Source organism: Mustela nivalis (assembly GCF_964662115.1).
Source record: "Mustela nivalis genome assembly, chromosome: X".
In the NCBI taxonomy this organism is placed as follows: Eukaryota; Metazoa; Chordata; class Mammalia; order Carnivora; family Mustelidae; genus Mustela; species Mustela nivalis.
Genome location: NC_139040.1, coordinates 60,009,432 through 60,029,263, shown reverse-complemented (window position 1 = coordinate 60,029,263; position 19,832 = coordinate 60,009,432). Strand labels below are relative to the sequence as shown.

The window sequence follows — 19,832 nt, the reverse complement described above, 5'->3', positions numbered from 1 at the left end:
AAGGACAGCACTTAAAAAAAGAACTGTGGTTCACTATCCCTGATGAACACAACCGCAAAAATTCTCAACAACGTTCTAGCAAATCAAATCCAACAATATCTTTTAAAAATAATTCACCCTGATCAAGCAGAATTTATTCCTGTATTGCAAATATGGATCAATATTCACAAATCAATCAGTGTGATAAATCACATTACTAAAAGAAAGGATAAGAACCATATGATCATTTCAGTAGATGCAGAAATTGCATTTGACAAAGTACAACATGAGAGACCATCCCTCAACAAAAAAAGACAATATATGAAAAATCCACTGTTAGTTTCATCCTCTATAGGTAAAAACTGAGTTTTTCTTCTATGATCAGGAATAAGAAAGGAATGTCCACTCTTACTACTTTTATTCAACATATTACTTAAAGTCCTAACCATAACAATCAGACTATACAAAGAAATAAAATGTATCCAAAATGGCAAGGAAGAGGTAAAACTTTCATTGTTTGCAGGTGACATAGTACTCTATTTAGAAAGCCTGAAAAACTCTCCAAAAAACCTGCTGGAATCGATAAAGGAATTTAGTAAATTCACAGGATACAAAATCAATGTACAGAAATCTTTCATTTTTATACATCAATAATAAAGCAACAGAAAGATAAATCAAGGAATCAATCCCACTTACAATCACACAAAAATCATGAAATACTTAGGAATAAACCTAATAGAAGAAAACTATAAATCACTGATGAAAGTAATTGACAATGATATAAAGAAATGGAAAAAAACATTCCATGCTCATGGATTGGAAGAACAAATATTGTTACAATGGCTATACTACCCAATGCAATCGGGACCTTTAATGCCATCACTATGAAAATACCAACCAATTTTTTCACAGAACTAGGAAAAATAATCCTAAATTTTTTGTGGAACAACAAAAGACCCTGATTAACCAAAGAAATCCTGAAAACAAAAGAAAACTGGAGGGGTCACGATTCCAGATTTCAAGCTATATTACAAAGCTGTAGTCATCAAGACCGTAGGTACTGGCAGAAAAACAGACACATAGATCAATGGAACAGAATAGAAAACCCATACAGTGGTAGAATTGGGGTACATAGTGTAGGAATAGGTTGAGCAGATAGAATAAGACAGAATCGAGCTTATCTCTCACATGGAAAAGTTCCATAACAAGAGTCAACTTATTTCTGGTAGATATGGGTCCATACATATTGCATAGGATAAGAGCTAGAAGCCATCTCCCATTCAGAAATTCTCAGTTTCAATCTCTGTCTTTCCTTCCACCCAAACCTTTTTTACTATATTCACTGGGGGTTCTGTTTATGATGAGAAAGATCCACATCTTCAACCTTTCCTGTGTTCTTTCTACCTCCTTGCCTTAACTGATACTTGTTTCTCCAGAACAGCACTTTCCCCTCTCAAGTGGAGGCTGCTTATGTTCTCACACACCACTCAGGGTTAGGAGTCTCTAGGTGGATTATCTTCAAAAGTGAAGGTCTGCTTAGAAGCTTCATTTTCTTGCTCAGCAAATGGACCCTGGGCAAAAGTAGCTCTAATTTATCACTGAGTCCTTTGGAGTTGTAATCGATCCCCATTTCTTACCCTGGTAATTCCTTACTTTCCTGCCTAGGTCTTTGATATTATTAAGAAGATTTTGTAAGTTGTCTTCTAAAATTTTAAATTGTCTTTAGCAAAAAGGTTGTCCCAGATCACCCAGTCCATTATTGCCAGAAGCAGAAATATTTCCTATTTTTAAACTGTTGAGAAAGTGAAAGTATTATTTACCCCCTAATACAAAAAGAAGACTATAAAATCACAATTAAGAAGTGCTTAACTAGGGGCACTTGGGTGGCTCAGTGGGTTAAAGCCTTTGCCTTCAGCTTGGTTCATGATCCCAGGGTCCTGGGATTGAGTCCTGCATCGGGCTTTCTGATCAGCAGGGAGCCTGCTTCCCTCTCTCTCTCTGCCTGCCTCTCTGCCTGCTTGTGCTCTGTCTCTCCATCAAATAAATAAGTAAAATCTTAAAAAAAAAGGAAATGCTTAACTAAATATATGCAAAACATGACCATGTCAGCTTCTTTAAATATTAAATTTAGTATTCATCAATATTTCATTTCACTTGAAAACAATTTGAAATTCAGATTTTTTCTTCTACAGTAGCAGAATTCATATATATATATATATACATATATATATATATATAATGGTTGCAGAGAAATCACTATCAAGCATGATTTAATGAATTACTTGGTGTTAAGTAATTTTGAATTTAGAAATGGAGTTTTAAAATATTACTATATTTTATTTCACATTTATATTATTTATATTTAAATAAGAAGATAGGTACATTTGAATTTTTTAAAATTTTGCTACACTGTGTAGTGGTGTTTCCAAAATAAGAGTGCCTAGCATATAAGAATATGGAGGGAGAGTGAAGAATGGGACAAAAAGAGCAAAGGCATGAAAATAAGAATAAATACAGTGATTCCAATGAGGAGTCAATAATGATTATGCAGGGAAGTTTAGAGGAGCAATGGGTAAGACTATGGATATTGTAGGGTAGGATCATGGAAGGAGATCCTCAAAAACATAATTTAGGTTTTGTTTGATAGTCATTGAAGAACTATCCAAAGTATTTCAGCCTACATTGTCTTTATTGATATATAAAAGTAAAATTTTAGGAGGAAAAACAGCTAACAATTATTAAGTACTTTCCCTGTTTCAGGGATGTGATATAGTGATGTTTAGTAGGGAACCTTTGAAGTTGGTTAGACTTGAGGTTGAGTCCGGATTCTGGAATTTAACAGCTATAAGACATTGGGGAAATTACTTATTTTCCTGAGTCTTAGTTTCTTCATCTACAAAATTGTTATAATAACATATACCTCTCAAGGTTGTTGTATGAATCACATATTCTGAAGAAGGGAGATCCTGTGAACAGAGAACAGTTAAGATAAGGTATTACAATTATTGATTCTATACAAAAGTGATTACACCACTGGAATGGAGAAGGAGGAAGGACTGCAAAGGACAAGTAAAGAAGCAGGACAGGTGACTGACTCCTTCAACTCACTCTCATTCATCTTGCAAGTTTCTTATTTCTGTTCATTTGACATAATCTGGGAAAATGAAATTATACTCTTAAGAATAGGGTCCCTCTCTGAGCATTATCGATTGTTTATACATCTCCTTAGAGCTACAAATAACCATTTGTTCTCTCTGTTCATCATTTCAACATCCCTGCAACATATAACTCAACTCCCTTTCTTCAGTCAATTAAAAAATAAAACAAAACAAAAATTATTCACTTTCTTATACCGTATTTTCAATTTTTTATTGTTTGCAATTTATTCCTCCATTATTGAGTTTGCCAGTCAGGCCTCCTGAAAATTTTCAGAGACAGGATTCACTATCTTAACAAAAAGTAAAACTCATAAAGGAAGCCAATCCTGCCATTTCTGGTCTTAGGGAAACTTGAAACTTTTCTTAAATCTTTTGTGCCATTGCTCACTTCTTCAGTGCCGGATTTCTGCTACCAGCTAACTTCAAAATGATCATTACATAATAGAAGTCTTAAAATGCGCAAGGCTTTGAAGGCATGGGCTCTGGATTCAACAGTCTTCTTTCAAGGAAGATTTGTCTTCTTATTTGCATACATTTCTAAGCAGGAAGTTATGCGCAGAACTTTGACTTTCTGTGGTAAAATGTCTTTCATTCTAATGTAATTTAATTCAATGCTCCCTTTTGTTTTTTCTTTCTCCTCTACCACTTCTTGGGGATAGAACAGTCAACAGATCTGTTTCAACAGATCTCGCGGTGCTATTCGAGATTCCCTATTAAAAAAAAAAAAAAAAAGAGAAAGAAAGGAAGGAAGGAAGGAAGGAAGGATGCAAAGGAGCCTGTGTTTTCCAGGCTTTGGGGCTGGGACTGCAGTGTTCTGAGCTCACTGAAAGCAGTCAAAGGAGGAGGCGGGACTCAGGCGAGTTCCCCTTCCACCTTCCCCCACCCTTCTCTTCCCACCTTTCTTCCACCTCTACCTCGATTCCAGCCTTTGCGGCAGCTGCTCTCTAGCCGTTTGCACGACCCAAAGAACAGCGGCCTTTGTTCCCAGGATGGTGATCCGTGTGTATATTGCATCTTCCTCTGGTTCTACGGCGGTAAGGAGGGTGGGGAAACCGCCTTTGTTTTCCTACACACCTATCTCCTATTGCCCCAGAACCGTTAAATTGCCGAAGTTCATCAGGGCAGCTGTTCCTTCAGAGGACACGAGCGTCTTCCGTGTCCTGCCCTTCTCTTTCTTTCCTTTGTTGCTTCGATTTCATTTTTCCGTGGAGTTTAGCTTTGTTTGCCTTATGATGTTAAGATCACATTTCTTCTTTGAGGGAAAAGAAAAGCTACTGAATTTTGGTAGATGGGGAAAGGTGGTATATAGGGTCTTTAAGGTTAGTGGAAGAAGTCAAATAAAATCACAGACTGGTGAGTTTCAGGAGTGGGAAATTTGACATTTGTGTTTTAGGTACTGAGACGAAGGGCTGGCGTGCCCTTCTGTAAGGATGTAAAACCTGCGCCGGCTGATGACATTGAGTGGAGGCCTACTGAGGCATTGCGATTATTTTTGAAGTGAGGCCGCTTTAATCAAAGAGTCATTTTGCCAGTGTGTAGGAGAGGGTGTTTAAACTCAGACTAAAAAGAGTGTTAGAACTAGGCAGAATTCGGGAGGTGAAGTTGAGAACAATGGTGCAAAATTGTGGGGTTTTTAAAAAGCAATGTAACAAGGGACCTGTTTTTTCTTTCCATAGTGTCCCTTATATTGACTTCTTTTTTTTCCCCCAAAGACTTGTCTTCTAACAGGTTCTAACTGCTTCAAATATATTGAGAACTAAAAAGGGAACTAACAAGTAAGTGGCTTGTGTAGTGGTAGACTCCAGTTGCTGTTTCTTCAAATGCTGGGACAGTTCCTCCCTGGATTCATGTGCTTTTAATTTAGAGTAACAGTTCTTCAGCGGCTGTGGGAAGCAATAGGATAAACTGGGATGTAACCTGACTGTATATCCATGATAAATCAAAGTGCCTGTTTTTCACAACTCGAACAAAGCTAACAGTAGCAAGAGTAGATAGAAGAGTTCTGGATATAGGATGTAATAATTGCCTCCTCTTCTGAGCTTTAGAGCAGCAGCTATTCCATGTTTTTATTGTTGCTGGTTGTTTTGCTTATGTACCCCTAGGTGGGTTTGGGATAAAACTGAAGGTTATGTGAAATCACAAGAACCTTGAACTTTGAAATTTGTCTTCTCTAGACACTATGTGTGGATGTGTTTAGACAGTTCTCTGACAGAAAACTTGACATTTTTTTAGCAAGTTCAGGTTGAAAACATAAAATTTTCATATTGTCTTTGAACTTCACTTCATGAGCTTCTTGCTTTATTATTAACCACATATATTAATTTTGATATTTTGAAGTAATATTTGAGTTACTCTGAGTCTCAAATCCAATACAGTAATTGTAAAATTTTAAAGACCAGTTTAATAACCTTACTTAAATTCCTTATTAGACTGAACAGATCAGGAAGTTAGTTTCATTTTGGGTGATATGCAGTTCCAATATTGCCATTTACTCTTTGCTTTCTTGCTCTTCTGCCCCTCCCCCAAAAGCAGATTAAAAAATAAACTCCTTTCATAATTTCTATTAAAGAATAATTGTACCTCTTTCTTTGTTAAGACTTAAGTTTCTAAGGGCCTTAAAAAATGACTGCTGTCTCTTATTATGCACATTGTTAGACTGGATTGCTGAAGATTATACAAATAGGAAATAATTATGCTACTTGTGTTTTGTTTGATTTTTTTCTTATCAGTAGAGGTTTGTATGTTGTTTTACTAATTATAGTTTTATGAGCCTGTTATCAAAATTATGCATAAGGCCAAAATAAATTATTTTTTTTAAAAAGCATGGGTACTTTTAAATAGTGCTAAAACAGTATAAAGTGAGTATACTTCATTTATAACACAAATAGTTATATACTTATATACTTATAATACTTATAATAGTTATATACTTCATTTATAACACAAATACTAAGGTTTCATTAAAATTGCTACCATATAGTTTTTAACACACGATTTAGAAATTTTGGGGCAAAAATCTTAATGGAAACACAATAATTGGTCAAAATGAGACAGTCCTATAAGTTACTAAGTGTAGGTCTCTGAAGAGCATTTAAAAGAAAGCTTTTGGTTTTGAATTTGTAATTTCTCACTGTTTTCTGATTCCTTCTAGTGGTTGTTATAAAAATAACCAATATTAGATGTTTTATCAGCTAGAGGAGAATCTATGCTAAGTCCAAAACAACATTAACTTGTTCTGTTCTTATTTCAAGACTCCTTTTCCTTCATAGACTGATTAAAACAAAACAAAACAAAACAAAAAAAAACAGTTTTCAAGTGTTTACTCAACTCTGCCCCAACACAGCACTTGCTTCTCAAAAGTTTAGAAATGAAAGCAAGTAGGTTGGTTTTGCAATGGTTTTCTTGCATCAAAAACTAATGACATACTGTATGGTGACTAATGTAACATAATAAAAAAAGAAAGTGATAATAATAGGAACAATTAAGTGTATCAGGTACTATTTCACCTTTTCTTTACAATTTCTAGTCCTGTGAATTAAGTTTATGATTATCTCTATTTTTAAGATAAGGAAATACAGGTTCAGAAAGTTTAAACAACTTTCTCAAGGTCACATAACTAGAAAGCCACAGAACTTGAATCCAACACAAGCTGTTTAAATACAGTAACATGTATTTAACCACCAAGAAATACATTGTCCCAGTGAGGCATGTAGAGGAGGCATGAGAAGATAAATGTGAACATGAGAGGAGAGGTACAGAAATGACTTTCCCCTGTATATGGAAGAATTACCTGAGCATATACACATATAGGGATTAGAAAAATGAGGAGCTGATGTGAAAGAGGGATAGCATGTCTAAAGTTGAATGTCAGTAAGTGAGGTAAATGACTTTTCATTCAAGAACATGGAGATAAAGAAGACATTCCTATTTGGAACTATTTTTTATAGGTCAAGGTAGAAGAAATTCAGACCTTAATACAGTTTCTATTTATGGAAATCATTTAGCAGGAATGCAATTCCAAAGTTGTCTGACTATAGGAGGTGATTTCTGCCTGTTCAGAACTGTTTGTGCATGTCTTGACCAACTATAACACAGAAGTGTATACCTTTTTTGTCAAGATTGTAATGCATTATACATTTATATTTAATGGAAAAGGAATAGAAAACACAGACCTTGTGTATCTTAATAAACTTCAAAAACTTTTTTTTTTAAAGATTTTATTTATTTATTTGACAGACAGAGATCGCAAGTAGGCAGAGTGGCAGGCAGAGAGAGAGAGAGAGGGAAGCAGGCTTCCTGCGGAGCAGGGAGCCCGATGCGGGGCTCGATCCCAGGACCCTGAGATCATGACCCGAGCCGAAGGCAGCAGCCCAAACCACTGAGCAACCCAGGCGCCCCAAACTTCAAAAACTTTTAACAAAAATCAGCATTGGGTTTTGATGAGAATTGCTGGAGGGATGATTGCTTGGAGAATTTTAACTGTTTTGGGAGGATTTTTTCTCATACTTCTTTTCCCTGGACCCATAATAATCTCTGTTTTATGATCTCTATGTATTCTAGGTATGCTTGGTGTAGAAATGTTAAGATTGTGATACATAGATGGTTTCTGAGGGGTTTATTTATGAAATGATTTTTTTAAAATGATCTCTTTTATGACTGTTAAAGGAAACTATTATCCATGTAAGAAATGAAATACACATAATTTTTTTACGGCAGTGTTCAGTACACAACTTATAAAAACAAGTAAATAAATGCTTGTGATTGCCAAAGCATGAGTCACTAGGCACAGTATTTTTTTGATTTGGATAATATAGATGTGGAATAAAACACTACAGTTCTTCATTTATATGATTCTCACTTAATTGTATTTTAGGTGACAGAGTATTTTGCTGCTCTGAGTCTACATTTATAATCAACATTGATTTGATGTATGGTCTTTGTTATAGCTTTCAAGGTTTGTTTGGATGCTGTTTAAAGGTATTTACAAATTATTTAAAAGATCAAAATCAGGAACTATTCTTTGAATGTTTGGACATACTTTTTGGATGCTCTAAACAGTGGAAAATGACAGCATTCTCTAGGTTAATGCAGGAACTCAATATTAGTGCTTTCAACTTGGTGCCCTATATTCTATGACTGACTTCCTAAATTTCACAGCAATAATGGAAAAGTTTTTGGAATAATTTGGCCCAAGTTAAAGATGCTTGGAAAACACAATTATCAGTAATGATGATTCTTGAGCACTTAAAAGTCAAATGGTTTTAGGGAAGAATGTATTTTGGGAATTTAGTATAAATTTAGGTTTATGATCTGGTAGAAGAGAAAGATAAAATGAATTCATCTCTAGCTCAAAGACTAGTTTCTCTACTGAGTAGGCATTTTGATCTATGTACCTTAAGGTCAATTTTCCCCCTGGATTGGCCTGGGGGAAAAAAATAAATTGAAACCCCAGACACATTCAGGTCAAATGTTCTAATTCTCTGTAGTTTATCTCTAAATTCTTCTCTAAAATATACATTGCAAAATCAAACATATATCTTTTTATAGAAATATTTTCTGCTACTTAATTGAATAATTAAGCCTGAATGTGATATTTCATCTCTTACTGAAAATATTAAACATATTGACAATTTGTCAGTGACTATGACCATCTGTTTGCTTTCAGTTCTGCTTTGTAGCCCACCAGAAAGCCTTTTATGCCTAGTCCTTAATGACTTCCTCCAATCCAGATCAAAATTAAATGAAAGTATAATTAGAGAGAAGGGGCTGTTCATTTATGAAGACTTTTTTTATTAATATGAGAGGCGAAGCTGACATTTTACACTTGGTTTAGCAGAATTCTAAGCAAAGGGATTATTTGCTAGTCCAGTCCCTCACATTTTGGCTTTATTAGGTTGTTTGAAGTTTTGCAGATTGCCAGAACATTAGGTAAAGTTTAAATATAAATTAAAACATATCATGACAAATTCAAAGATTATATATTTAGAAGTATTCAGTGTTAGTGTTATTAGATTTTTTTTAAGGACTTTATTTTTTGATAGAGAGAGACACAGTGAGAGAGGGAACACAAGCAGGGGGAGGGAGAGAGGGAAAAGCAAGCTTCCTGCTGAGCAGGGAGCCCAAAAGACATGGGTCCTGATCGCAGGACCCAAGGATCATGACCTGAGCTCAAGGCAGATGCTTAACGACTGAGCCACCCAGGAGCCCCAGAGGTTTTTGTTTCATTACTCATTCATTAATGACTAATCAAGATTTGACTCTATTAATAGTAAAAGCTAACATTTATTTATGCAACATATATATATCAGACACTGTGCCCAGTGCTTTACATACATTATCATAATTAGTTTTATCTTTATAATAACACTAATAAGTACTATTATTAGATCTATTCCATAAAATTGGAGAGAGTATCTCTAAGACCCAGAAACATTAGGTATATTGGTCAAGATCAATATAAATACTATTACTAGATCTATTTAATGAAATTGGAGTATTTCTAAGACCCAGAAACATTAGGTATATTGCTCAAGATCAAAGAGTTACAAATGACAGAACTGAGATTAGAACCCAAGTTGTTTTGGGGGTGCCTGAGTGGCTCAGTTGGTTAAGCATCCAACTCTTGGTCTTAGCTCAGGTTTTGATCTCAGGGTTGTGAGTTCAAGTTCCATGTTGGGTTCTACATGGAGCATGGAGCCTGCTTAAAAGAAGAAGAAGAAAAAAAAAGCACAAGTTGTTCTGACTCCAGAACCCACTCCTAAACACTCTGTTACTTACACTTTCACTTAGTGTATAGGTATTAAACAAAAATTATGTCAATAGTGCATTAAAATCTTGTCATGTGACTATGGGCCTATAGTTGCTGTTTAAGACTGGATGATGCCTGAAAAGAAAGAAAAAGACTGAATGATGCCTAACCAGGCAAATGTGTCTTCATCCATACTCTTTACATGAGAGTTAGGTGAGACTGTGGAAAGTAGGGAGGTTGGTTAGTAGCATCAATTTCAGATACATTTTAGTTCTTTTTTTGTTGTTGCTAATAAAATTGCCTAAGGGCAGATTTTTAAATAGCATTTGTGCCATGTATTGAACACTTATGATTTTGATTCTCTTCCCTGAAAAAGTATTTTCATGTTGCTATAGGCCAACATAATTCAAATTCAAATTCAAATTCTTTGGGGTAAATACCTAGTAGTGCCATTGCGTGGTCCTGGGTAGCTCTATTTTTAACTTCTTGAGAAAACTCCATACTGTTTTCTAGAGTGGCTTTATGAGCTAGCATTCCTACCAACACTGTGAGAGGGCTCCCTGTTCTCTGCATCCCCACCAACATTTCTTGTTTCCTAACTTCTTCATTTTAGCTATTCTGACTGGTGTGAGGTGGTATCTCATTGTGGTTTTGATCTGTATATCACTGATGGCAAGGGATAAGGAGCATTTTTTTTCATGTTATCTGTTGACCATTTGTATGTCTTCTTTGGAGAAATGTCTATTAATGTCTTTTGCCCATTTCTTAACTGATTATTTGTTTTTTCAGTGTTGAGTTTGCTAAGTTCTTTATAGATCTTGGATACCAGCCTTTATCAGATATACCATTTGCAAACATCTTCTCCCATTCCTTAGGTTACCTTTTAGTTTTGTCGAATGTTCCCTTTGTTGTGTAGAAGCTTTTTATCTTGATGAAATCCCAATAGGTCATTTTTTGCTTGCCTCTGGAAACATGCCATTTTGCTTGCCTCTGGAGACGTGTTTAATGAGAAGTTGCTCTGGCTGAGGTGGAAGAAGTTGCTGCCTGTGTTCTCCTCAAGGATTTTGATAGATTCCTGTCTCACATTTAGGTCTTTCGTGCATTTTGAGTTTATCTTTGTATATGGTGTGAGAAAATGGTCCAGTTTCATTCTTCTACATGGGCTGTCCAATTTTCCCAAAACCATTTATTGAAGTGACTGTCCTTTTTCCATTGGATATTCTTTCCTGCTTTGTTAAAGATTAGTTGAGTTGACCATAGAGTTGAGGGTCCATTTCTAGGATCTCTATTCTCTTCCATTAATCTGTGTGTCTGTTTTTGTTCCAATACCATAATGTCTTGATGATTACAGCTTTGTAATAATAGCTTGAAGTGTTGTTGTATAAAATAAGATTAAGTTTTTTTATAAATATTTTTAAATTTATAAATATTGTCTCTACTGCAATAATTGTTTTAAGTCACACAAGGTGGGTTTCTGTACATAAAAGAACAGATTTTGAGGCTTCATCAGTGTTTCTACAGTTTATGTCTTAGCTTTTCTCCTCTCAGTATGATGAGCCTGTCAGGATACAGCAAATGTTAACAAGGATGCAGAGAAAGGGGAACCCCCTTATACTGTTGGTGGGAATGCAAGCTGGTACAGCAGCTCTGGAATACAGTATGGAGGTTCCTCAAGAAGTTAAAAATATAAATACCCTATAATGCAGCAATTGCACTGCTAGATATTTACTCAAAGAATATAAAAATACTAATTCAAAGAGATATCTGTACTCCGATGCTTACAGCAGCATTATCACCACTAGCTAAATTATGGAAAATTCAATAGAGATAACAATTTACCTACCTTCTTTCTCTACCATATCATGAACTTCTTACTGTCCAGAATATGCTTATTCATGGTAAGTTTCCAAATAAATATTTGTTGATGCATGAATGGATGGCATGTTTAAATTCATGTTCAGACATGTCATTCAAATGAGGTTCTGCAGTTGGTAGTGGGAAATGTGTGGCTAGAACTTGGGGAAGGTGGTGCTGGAGAATATATATTGGAGTCATTCAGAAATAAGTACTTGAAACCAAAGGAAAGAATGAGCTCATTTGAAAGGAGGAATTGTAGAGTGAAATGAGAAGAAGGCTAAGAACAAGGACAGGATATTAGTGGATGTTCACATTTAGGATAGGGTAAAAGGAAGCAGGTGCAGCAGATAACAGGAGGATTCATTAAGAGAGATCAGAGTGGGGACGCCTGGGTGGCTCAGTTGGTTGGACGACTGCCTTCAGCTCAGGTCATGATCCTGGAGTCCTGGGATCGAGTCCCGCATCGGACTCCCAGCTCCATGGGGAGTCTGCTTCTCTCTCTGACCTTCTCCTCGTTCATGCTCTCTCTCACGGTCTCTCTCTCAAGTAAATAAATAAAATCTTTAAAAAAAAAAAAAAAAGAGAGATCAGAGTGGCATCCTTTAGTAGAAACCAGAGTACTGATTTAGAAAGGCTGTTGAATTCAGCGTAAGGAAATCATTAGTGATCCTGGAAATAGCAGTTTCAGTGGAATGCTGAGGACAGAAACCTGATTAAAAAGTCTAAAGAAATGCATTATATATTGAAAAGAGGTGAGTAGGTAGGCTAAGATTTGAGTAGTTTGATAAAAAGAAAAAAAAAGTTGAAAAGAATTAAGTAACATTACCTTAGAGCTATTAAAATGGAACAAAACTAAGTGAACTGGAATTTTGCCTTAAAAAATCCTATTTGTTAGTTTTCCCAGCCTATATTTATCAGAACATTGTTGTTGTTTTATTTCATTGTAGAATCAACTTTAACTCAATTATTAGTGGCTGAAATATTCAAGAATTAGTACTTTAGAAATTATGACAGAGAAAAATGAATATTTGTAATTATAAAACAATGAAAACAAGTAAACATTTTTGTTGAAATGTCCACTGAACATTTTATCAAGACAGATACAAATTACTTCAGAAAGTATTGTCTTTAAAGTATAAAAGTCTTTGTTAATTTCAGTTACCATATAAAGTCTGTGTTGACTATGTAGTAAAATGTCTTTATTTTTAGCTGTAAATTTAAATTGCCCTTGTAAGAGAATAGTCAGGAAAGTCAAAGTTCCTACAGAAATTATGAAGAATAGCTGGACAACTTACATTACTCTAAACTTCAGTAAAAACTAGCTTTACTCTTCAGAAAATATTGTTCTCCATGCTCTAACTTCTATGAGGTGGATTATTTTAGTCAAAAGAAAGTACAATTTATCTTTTTTTTTTTTTTTCAATTTGTTCTTCTACATTTAGTCCTCCACCTCCTAATCTTAACCTAGCTTCCAAAATTTCTGGGCTGACTTGGGATCTGGTGAAAGCAACTCAATAAAAAAGACAAAGATAAATGGAAAGAAATTAGAAATTTGAGGCTCCATATAAATTAAATTATTAAATTCAACTTCAGAGAGTTTATAGAGCTCTGGTTTAGTACTTCTACATTGAGCAAACTTAATACGTACACATACACATACTAGATAAAAATTTGGTGGAGATACTCAAGTGCTGAATCTCAGCATGGACAGGCCCTGCCAATTCTGAATCTATAGGCTATGCTGAGCATTCCCTTCTTTTATCCCAATATTCATTCATTCATTCAGAAAATATTTATTGTCATCCATTGAGCTAGATTCTAGACCCAGGTACTCAAGAGTGAAAAGAGCCAGGAATAATCCTCAGCCTCTTCCCTGAGCCAGAATAAGGGAGGACATATAGAGATGTCAGTTTTAGTGACCAAATTATATGGTTTACAAATAACAAGATATATATGAGGGGCTTGAAAGTGGAAGTACTTTAGGGACTATTTTTGTGCAAGTTGGTATGCTGTCTCGCAGGAATTAGCATTCTCTTACCTCCAAAAAATGCCCCAAAGTATTTTGTCTACGTCTTCCAGTTGCCCTGACAATGATCTTCACCTTGAACCACTATTCTGAAAACAGTGATAGTTTAATATTGACTTTAACTTTTACTCCTTTTTCCTGCCATTTCACTTATATTTATACATTTTGCACTGGTACTATTATACAGTTCTGATTAAAGTCAAATGTAGCAACAATGACAAGTTAAGGATTTGTGGTTTTATTACCTATTTCTATCAGTTACCTTGGGATTCTTGAACAAAGCATGCTAGACCTCTATTTTATTACCTCAGAATGTCTTTTAGTCCACTCAATAATCCCTTCACTTTGGAAGGGATTTGATCTTTTGTGTAAACAATTATGCTTTACAAAAATCTAAGGTGTATTCATTAATTCCTTTATTTATAACACCTCAGCCATCTTATTTTTGTCTCTCCCTTTGTGTTCTCTCTGGCTCTTTCCTTCTTTTCCAAGGACTATAGGATTTCCAGCTATATATATTTCGTGAGACTTGTGATTTATTGACTTTAAATTAATTTCAAAATCAGCAGTTTATGCACTTTGAAATCAGTAATTTGCTAAAGTCTAAGTATTAGGCATCATTCATTTATGATAGATGACAGTATTAATAATGAAGAGAATCATATGCCATGACTAATGTAAGGCTTAATGTAATGCCTTTAAAAGATTTTATTTCCATGGGCACCTGGTTGGCTCAGTCAGTTAAGCATCTAACTTTTGATTTCAGCTCAGGTCATGATCTCAGGGTTTTGAGATTAAGCCCCAGGTAGGGCTTTGGGTTAGGCATGGAACCTGCTTAAGATTAGCTCTCTTCCTTGCTCTGTGACCCTCCCCATTTCTCCCTCTATAAAAACAAAACAAACCAAAACACACACACACTCTGTCTCTCACTCACACTTTGGGGCACCTGGATGGTGCCTGGGAGGCTCATTCTGCTAAGTATCTGCCTTTGGCTCAGGTTGTGATCCTGCGGATCCAGTCCTGCACAGAGCACTCTGCTCAGCAGGGAATCTGCCTCTCCCTGACCACCGCCCCCACCCTGGTGCTCTTGCTCACTCTCAAATGAATAAATAAAAAATCTTTATTAAAAAAATAGTTGTTTCATTGTTAGATAATTCCAGTTATTAAAAATAATTTTAGGGGCACCTGGGTGACTCCACTGGCTAAGCATTCTGCCTTTGGCTTGGGTCATGATCCCAGTGTCCTGGAACAGAGCCCCACATCATGCATCCAGCTCAGCAGAGAGCCTGCTTCTCCATCTGCTCCTGCCCTCCACTCATTCTCTCTCTCTCAAATAAATATTTTTTTAAAAAGTAATTTTAAATTAAGTCAAATTATGGTTTATTCAAACTTCTACCAGTGGTCTGAATTTTTTTTTTAATTTGGAACTAAATCATCTCTTTGATATTAGATCCCTTTACCTAAGGTAAGACCCACATCATGACTTCTTGCAGTTTTTTGAAAATAGTTTTTGAATATCTGTCTGCAGACTGATTGTTCTTAGTTCTTTCAAATATTCCATATAATGCATATATTTTGTCATTTACTATCCTGACTGTGAGTTTCTAATTTAAGTCTCGCTAATTATCTTTAAAGTTTTTAATCCTGAAACCTTGGTGTAAGTATTCAGTGTAGTTTGGGATATATATGCTTATATTTCTGAGAAATTTGATGAATTTTAATAAAAGCACATTAAGATGAATGATGTGTACAGGTTGTCCCTGTGTCTGAGAGAGAATCTGATGGCAATAACACTTGGAATAAATGTGACAGAGATAAGAGCTGTGCTTAAGTTTTATAGTTAAGTAGAAAAGTAATTTTCAAATCTCCTTTTTTCTATTAGGGCAAATTGAAGAGGGTTATTTTTATGATCATTTGACTATACTGGCTACATTTATTGGGTGAATTAACATAGAGGAATGCCTGCATACAATCACATTGGATTAACTATTAGTGTTAAGGCCAACTGTGGTAGACAGAGTAATGGCCTCCCAAAGAAAGCCACATCCTAATCTTTGGAACCTGTAACTATATTACCTAACATAGCAAAAAGGACTTTGCAGATGTTATTAAAGATTTTGAGATGGGAGAATATCTTGGATTATGCAGAAGGGACTGATGTCATCACAGAGTTTGTTATAAGTGAAAGATAGAGACAGGACAATCAGTGTCAGATTGACATGAGAACAAGTTGACAGCCATTTATGGATTAAAGATGGAGAAATGGGCCATGAGCCAAGGAATTCAGACAGCTTCTAGAAGCTGGAAAGAGATACAAAATGGATTCTCTCCTATAGTCTCCAGAAGAGAACACAGCCTTCCCAACACCTTGATATAGCCCACTGAGAAATGTTGGACTTCAGACTTCTAGAAATTTAAGGTAACAAATATCTGTTAGTTTAAGCCATTAAATTTGTGGTGATTTGTTACAGAAGTGAATAAACCAATGTTTAAATTGAATAGTCTCAGTTTCCCTTGATATAGTATAGAGAATTGAAAATAGGAGGTTCCAGAATATTGTCAGTAATGGAGGAGTAGGGTGAGATTTCTATATGGAACAATTGAGCATTTTTCCAATGATCTAGTCATTTGGTAATTGTCTGTAAGGAACTATGATCAGAGCCCTGAACTATCTAATCTGGCACCACAAGAATTGTGCCTGCCTGCCTGATTGTTTTGTTGAGAAAGACATATGACAGTGAACAGAGTCAGCATATTATAGATAGTCAATATAACTTAAACTCCATATAAAACTTTCTGACTATATAATCTACAGAGTTATGGAAAGAGTTTGGCAGAAGGAGCCAAATGCAGGTCTATTTTAAAGTTCAATCCCCAATTTTTTTTTTCCTCAAGAGAGATTTTAAGCAAGTTTCCCTGCTTTTATCTACCTAAGATCTTTATGACTAAGCAAATGGGTCATATTTCTTATATTAAAGACAATTAGAATATAATATATTATTTTATTTTATCTTATTTATTTTCAGTATAACAGTATTCATTGTTTTTTGTACCACACCCAGTACTCCATGCAATCCGTGCCCTTTCTAATACCCACCACCTGGTTCCCCCAACCTCCCACCCCCCCACCCCTTCAAAACCCTCAGATTGTTTTTCAGAGTCCATAGTCTCTCATGGTTCACCTCGCCTTCCAATTTCCCCCAAGTCCCTTCTCCTCTCTAACTCTCCTTGTCCTCCATGCTGTTTGTTATGCTCCACAAATAAGTGAAACCATATGATAATTGACTGTCTCTGCTTGACCTATTTCACTCAGCATAATTTCTGCCAGTCCCATCCATGTTGCTACAAAAGTTGAGTATTCATCCTTTCTGATGGAGGCATAATACTCCATAGTGTATATGGACCACATTTCCTTATCCATTCGTCCATTGAAGGGCATCTTGGTTCTTTCCACAGTTTGGCAACCGTGGCCATTGCTTCTATAAACATTGGGGTCCAGATGGCCCTTCTTTTCACTACATCTGTTTATCTTTGGGGTAAATACCCAGTAGTGCAATTGCAGGGTCATAGGGAAGCTCTATTTTTAATTTTTTGAGGAATCTCCACACTGTTCTCCAAAGTGGCTGCACAAACTTGCATTCCCACCAACAATGTAAGAGGGTTCTCCTTACTCCACATCCCCTCTATCCCCTTATTTCCTGTCTTGCTAATTTTGGCCATTCTAACTAGTGTAAAGTGATATCTCAATGTGGTTTTAATTTGAATCTCCCTGATGGCTAGTGATGATGAACATTTTTTCATGTGTCTGATAACCATTTGTATGTTTTCATTGGAGAAGTCTCTGTTCATATCTTCTTCCCATTTTTTGATAACATTTAAAGAAGAACTAATTCCTATTCTCCTGAAACTGTTCCAAAAAATAGAAATGGAAGGAAAACTTCCAAACTCATTTTATGAGGCCAGCATCACCTTGATCCCAAAACCAGACAAGGATCCCACCAAAAAAGAGAGCTATAGACCGATATCCTTGATGAACACAGATGCGAAAATACTCAACAAAATACTAGCCAATAGGATTCAACAGTACATTAAAAAGATTATTCACCACGACCAAGTGGGATTTATTCCAGGGCTGCAAGGTTGGTTCAACATCCGCAAATCAGTCAATGTGATACAACACATCAATAAAAGAAAGAACAAGAACCATATGATACTCTCAATAGATGCTGAAAAAGCATTTGACAAAGTACAGCATCCCTTCCTGATCAAAACTCTTCAAAGTGTAGGGATAGAGGGCACATACCTCAATATCATCAAAGCCATCTATGAAAAACCCACTGCAAATATCATTCTCAATGGAGAAAAACTGAAAGCTTTTCCGCTAAGGTCAGGAACACGGCAGGGATGTCCATTATCACCACTGCTATTCAACATAGTACTAGAGGTCCTAGCCTCAGCAATCAGACAACAAAAGGAAATTAAAGGCATCCAAATCGGCAAAGAAGAAGTCAAATTATCACTCTTCGCAGATGATATGATACTATATGTGGAAAACCCAAAAGACTCCACTCCAAAACTGCTAGAACTTATACAGGAATTCAGTAAAGTGTCAGGATATAAAATCAATGCACAGAAATCAGTTGCATTTCTCTACACCAACAGCAAGACCGAAGAAAGAGAAAATAAGGAGTCAATCCCATTTACAATTGCATCCAAAACCATAAGATACCTAGGAATAAACCTAACCAAAGAGACACAGAATCTATACTCAGAAAACTATAAAGTACTCATGAAAGAAATTGAGGAAGACACAAAGAAATGGAAAAATGTTCCATGCTCCTGGATTGGAAGAATAAATATTGTGAAAATGTCTATGCTACCTAAAGCAATCTACACATTTAATGCAATTCCTATCAAAGTACCATCCATCTTTTTCAAAGAAATGGAACAAATAATGCTAAAATTTATATGGAACCAGAAAAGACCTCGAATAGCCAAAGGGATATTGAAAAAGAAAGCCAACGTTGGTGGCATCACAATTCCGGACTTCAAGCTCTATTACAAAGCTGTCATCATCAAGACAGCATGGTACTGGCACAAAAACAGACACATAGATCAATGGAACAGAATAGAGAGCCCAGAAATAGACCCTCAAATCTATGGTCAACTCATCTTCGACAAAGCAGGAAAGAATGTCCAATGGAAAAAAGACAGCCTCTTCAATAAATGCTTCTGGGAAAATTGGACAGCCACATGCAGAAAAATGAAATTGGACCATTTCCTTACACCACACACAAAAATAGACTCAAAATGGATGAAGGACCTCAATGTACGAAAGGAATCCATCAAAATCCTTGAGGAGAACACAGGCAGCAACCTCTTCGACCTCAGCCGCAGCAACATCTTCCTAGGAACAACGCAAAAGGCAAGGGATGCAAGGGCAAACATGAACTATTGGGATTTCATCAAGATCAAAAGCTTTTGCACAGCAAAGGAAACAGTTAACAAAATCAAAAGACAACTGACAGAATGGGAGAAGATATTTGCAAACGACATATCAGATAAAGGACTAGTGTCCAGAATCTATAAAGAACTTAGCAAACTCAACACCCAAAGAACAAATAATCCAATCAAGAAATGGGCAGAGGACATGAACAGACATTTCTGCAAAGAAGACATCCAGATGGCCAACAGACACATGAAAAAGTGCTCCATATCACTCAGCATCAGGGAAATACAAATGATATGATTGTCTGTTTTGTGTGTGTTGAGTTTGAGGAGTTCTTTATAGATCCTGGATATCAACCTTTTGTCTCTACTGTCATTTGCAAATATCTTCTCCCATTCTGTAGGTTTCCTCTTTGTTTTCTTCACTGTTTCCTTTGCTGTGCAGAAGCTTTTGGTTTTGATGAAGTCCCAAAAGTTTATTTTGGTTTTTGTTTCCTTTGCCTTTGGAGACATATCTTGAAAGAAGTTGCTGTGGCTGATATCGAAGAGATTACTGCCTATATTCTCCTCTAGGATTCTGATGGATTCCTGTCTCACGTTGAGCTCTTTTATCCAT

The 19,832-nt window shown here is 35.9% G+C and overlaps 1 protein-coding gene across 1 annotated transcript in view; it reads left to right on the top strand.

Annotated features, from left to right (window-relative positions):
• Positions 1–3,858: 3,858 nt before the first annotated feature.
• The window catches only part of SH3BGRL (SH3 domain binding glutamate rich protein like), a 103,423-nt gene continuing 87,449 nt past the window's right edge, over positions 3,859–19,832 (top strand). Inside the window, exon 1 of the mRNA XM_082715998.1 lies at positions 3,859–4,171. Within this exon, the coding sequence (XP_082572124.1) occupies positions 4,127–4,171 (45 nt within the window). The 5' untranslated portion in view covers positions 3,859–4,126. The remainder of the gene's footprint in view (positions 4,172–19,832) is intronic.